Source organism: Lactuca virosa, chromosome 4 (genome assembly GCF_052849685.1).
Source record: "Lactuca virosa cultivar CGN04683 chromosome 4, Lactuca_virosa_CGN04683_v6, whole genome shotgun sequence".
In the NCBI taxonomy this organism is placed as follows: domain Eukaryota; kingdom Viridiplantae; phylum Streptophyta; class Magnoliopsida; order Asterales; family Asteraceae; genus Lactuca; species Lactuca virosa.
The window spans coordinates 166,071,540-166,074,560 of record NC_136429.1 but is presented as its reverse complement, the minus strand read 5'-3'; the positions used below and the strand labels follow the sequence as shown (position 1 = coordinate 166,074,560).

The window sequence follows — 3,021 nt, the reverse complement described above, 5'->3', positions numbered from 1 at the left end:
GTGTGGGCATTCCAACCCGATGGTTGTGGGCCGAGAGTATTCCATCCCGAGGATGATTGGACTTGTAGTATGTTGGCATTCCAACCCGATGGTTGAGGGCCAGGGGTATTCCAACCCGATGGTTGACTGGACCCATAGTGTGCTGTTCATTGCTTTATGAGTATGGTTGCGTGTATGGGTATTTTGGGGGTAACTCACTAAGCCTTCGAGCTTACATTTATCGATTATTGTTTCAGGTACATCAGGAGATCGTGGCAAGGCAAAGGCGTGATCGTACCGCTCCTCACTTTTTATGATTCTGTTTCTGGGATACTCTGATAATAAACTATTTGAAAACCTTTTTGTAATAACTAATGGAACTTGGGTTGTTTTTGAAAGTTTAAATTGGTTTGAAATTTATGGGTGTTACAGGAAATCCTTGCTTGAGAGAACTCTTGGTTGAATGGGGGAGGGTGACGGCTGTGAAATGAATGAGAGTTTTACTGTTTAGGGTAAAAACCCTAATTTACAGAGTTTAATTTTTTTTTCTGTTAATAAAACCTACTCGTCGAGTTGGGGGTCGCGACTCGTCCAGTAGAGACGTACATTACGAAATATCGCGTATTTCCAGATGGACTCGTCGAGCCAGGTCATCCCAACTCGACGAGTTATATCCTCTGTTCGAAAAAACAATTGTTCTCTTAAAAATAAATTTCACCACACCCCACATAAAACTTTGCTTGTACTTAAGCAAAAATTTTAAGCTTAAAAGAAGGATTTAGACTAAAAATCCTTTAGAAGACACAAAATAAAGAAAATGAAACTAAAAACCAAAACAAAAAGAAAAGGGTAAAAAAAAAGTAAACTCAAACATCGGGTTGCCTCCTGTAAGCGCTTCTTTTTGAGGAGTCTTTAGCTGGAATCCTTTACGCTCTACGTTATAGCGGATTTCTTCAAGTCCATTCCTTCATCAAGTAATTCTTCATTTAGTATGCCCTCTTCATATTTCTTGACCCTATGCCCATTCACTTTAAAGCTTGACCCATCCTTGCTCCACAACTCAATTACCCCATACGGATACACATACTTGATTGTAAAAGGACCGGACCAACGAGTGCGCAATTTTCTCGGAAATAATTTGAGTCTTGGATTATACAAGAGAACCTTTTGATTAGCTTCAAAGTCCTTATTACCCTTCAACCTTGCATCATGCCATCTTTTTGTATTGTCTTTGTAGATCAATGAGTTAGTGTAGGACTCGTTCCTCAATTCTTCCAAAGCATTCATTTGCAAAAGTCGATTGGCATGCAACTCATTTGACTCAAAATTGCATGTTTTTAAAGCCTAATAGGTTTATGTTCAAGCTCCACGGGTAAATGACAATTTTTTACCATTAACCAATCTACAGGGAGTGGTTCCAATGGGTGTTTTGAATGCGGTCCTAAATGCCTAATGTGCATCATCCAATTTGTCAGCACAATCTTTTTTCTATTGCTACCCAACGATCTTTCCAATATTCTTTTGAGTGCCCTATTTGTGACCTCAGTTTGCCCATTTGTTTGTGGATGGTACGGTGTTGAAAATCTATGGCGTATACCATATTTTTGCTGTTTCCCCAATCTCCATTGCCACCCCTATGTGTTGTTTTTCCATTACCATCAAAATTGATCATGCAGAACAAAGAAAATTGTTGGTCGCCAGAAGAAGGAAGAAGGACAGACATCAAATAGAAGACGGGAACAGCGAGAGGTTGATCGGCGTTTGATCCCAAGAGAGGGGTCCGCCGGAGTAAACCTAAAAGTCAAATACGTGCCTTCTCAGAATATCTCAACAAACTTGCAGGACACATGAAAACACTACCTGAACAGGCCAAAAAAGACCGAGACTAGTCCTAAAAAGACCAGATCGAAAAAACACAGTTATGCGACTGCCTGAGACCTGTCCGAAAAAAATTGTAAATTTTCGGGATTCACCCGAGACCACCAATGTTCTTCTCTAAACAATATGAATATTCTTGATGTTCCTTTGTGTTCCAATTTATTAGTTAATAGAATTTGTAGTTAGGTCAAAAAGAGGAAGAAATATGTATTGATGTTTATTGTGGATATAAATAAAGGAAATATTCTACAAAAGTCACTAGGTTTAAACAAAATTTTGATTCTGACATTGTCATATTTTTTGTCTCAAATCGGACGCATTGTTTTCCAATTTGTTTCAATGATCGCTATTTACTTGGTTGCCGGCTGATGTGGCAATTTTATGGCGTGGAAGCTGACATGACATGGGATGTGACACTTTTTAGTGACATCACACTTAAGGTGTCAAAATTGAATATATATATATATATATATATATATATATATATATATATATATATATATATATATATATATATATATATATATATATATATATATATATATATAGTAACTTTTGTAATACTTATCCAAAATATAGTGACTTTTGGGCAGTTTCGTATTATCATACAAAACTCATATTTACTTATGATGTATTTCTGTAAATATAAACAAAATAATAACATACATTATGGAAAATATAGCAAAGGCATTCAAACATGAATGTGATGTTGGAAGATTCAGTCCATAAGATTAGTTAAAAAGCAATGTAGAGAAGATACAACGTTTGCTTATCAATATAAGGTGCAACCTTATGTGAACTTGAACAAACCAAAAAATTAAATCTCACTTCAAAGAACAAGAAACATGTTGCATCATCTTGCTAATAACTTACTAAATGATTGATGTAAAGTGCAAATAATGACACAATGTGACATAGTTCTTGAAAGTTTTATCCAATAAATGATTTACAATATGCCTATCCAACTGCAAAAAGTTCCCCATCAGAATTTAGTTCATCTCTAAAGCACAGTCACACACACTGAAATAGTCACACGTACTGAATTTTTAGTTTTCAAATCTTCAAGTGAAAAAGCGGGGGCTTTACCTTATCATAATCATCAACACCCTTCGACCTTCTATCAATATTTGCAAGTAACAATACCAAGTGCTCCAATTTCTTTCT

At 36.0% G+C, this 3,021-nt stretch overlaps 1 protein-coding gene across 1 annotated transcript; it reads right to left on the bottom strand.

The window, feature by feature from the left end:
* Positions 1–912: 912 nt before the first annotated feature.
* LOC145105328 (uncharacterized) lies at positions 913–1,266 on the bottom strand. The gene has a single exon (XM_079042450.1). The coding sequence runs from the start codon at positions 1,264–1,266 to the stop codon at positions 913–915; it is 354 nt and encodes a 117-aa protein (XP_078898576.1).
* Between the last annotated feature and the right edge of the window lie 1,755 nt (positions 1,267–3,021).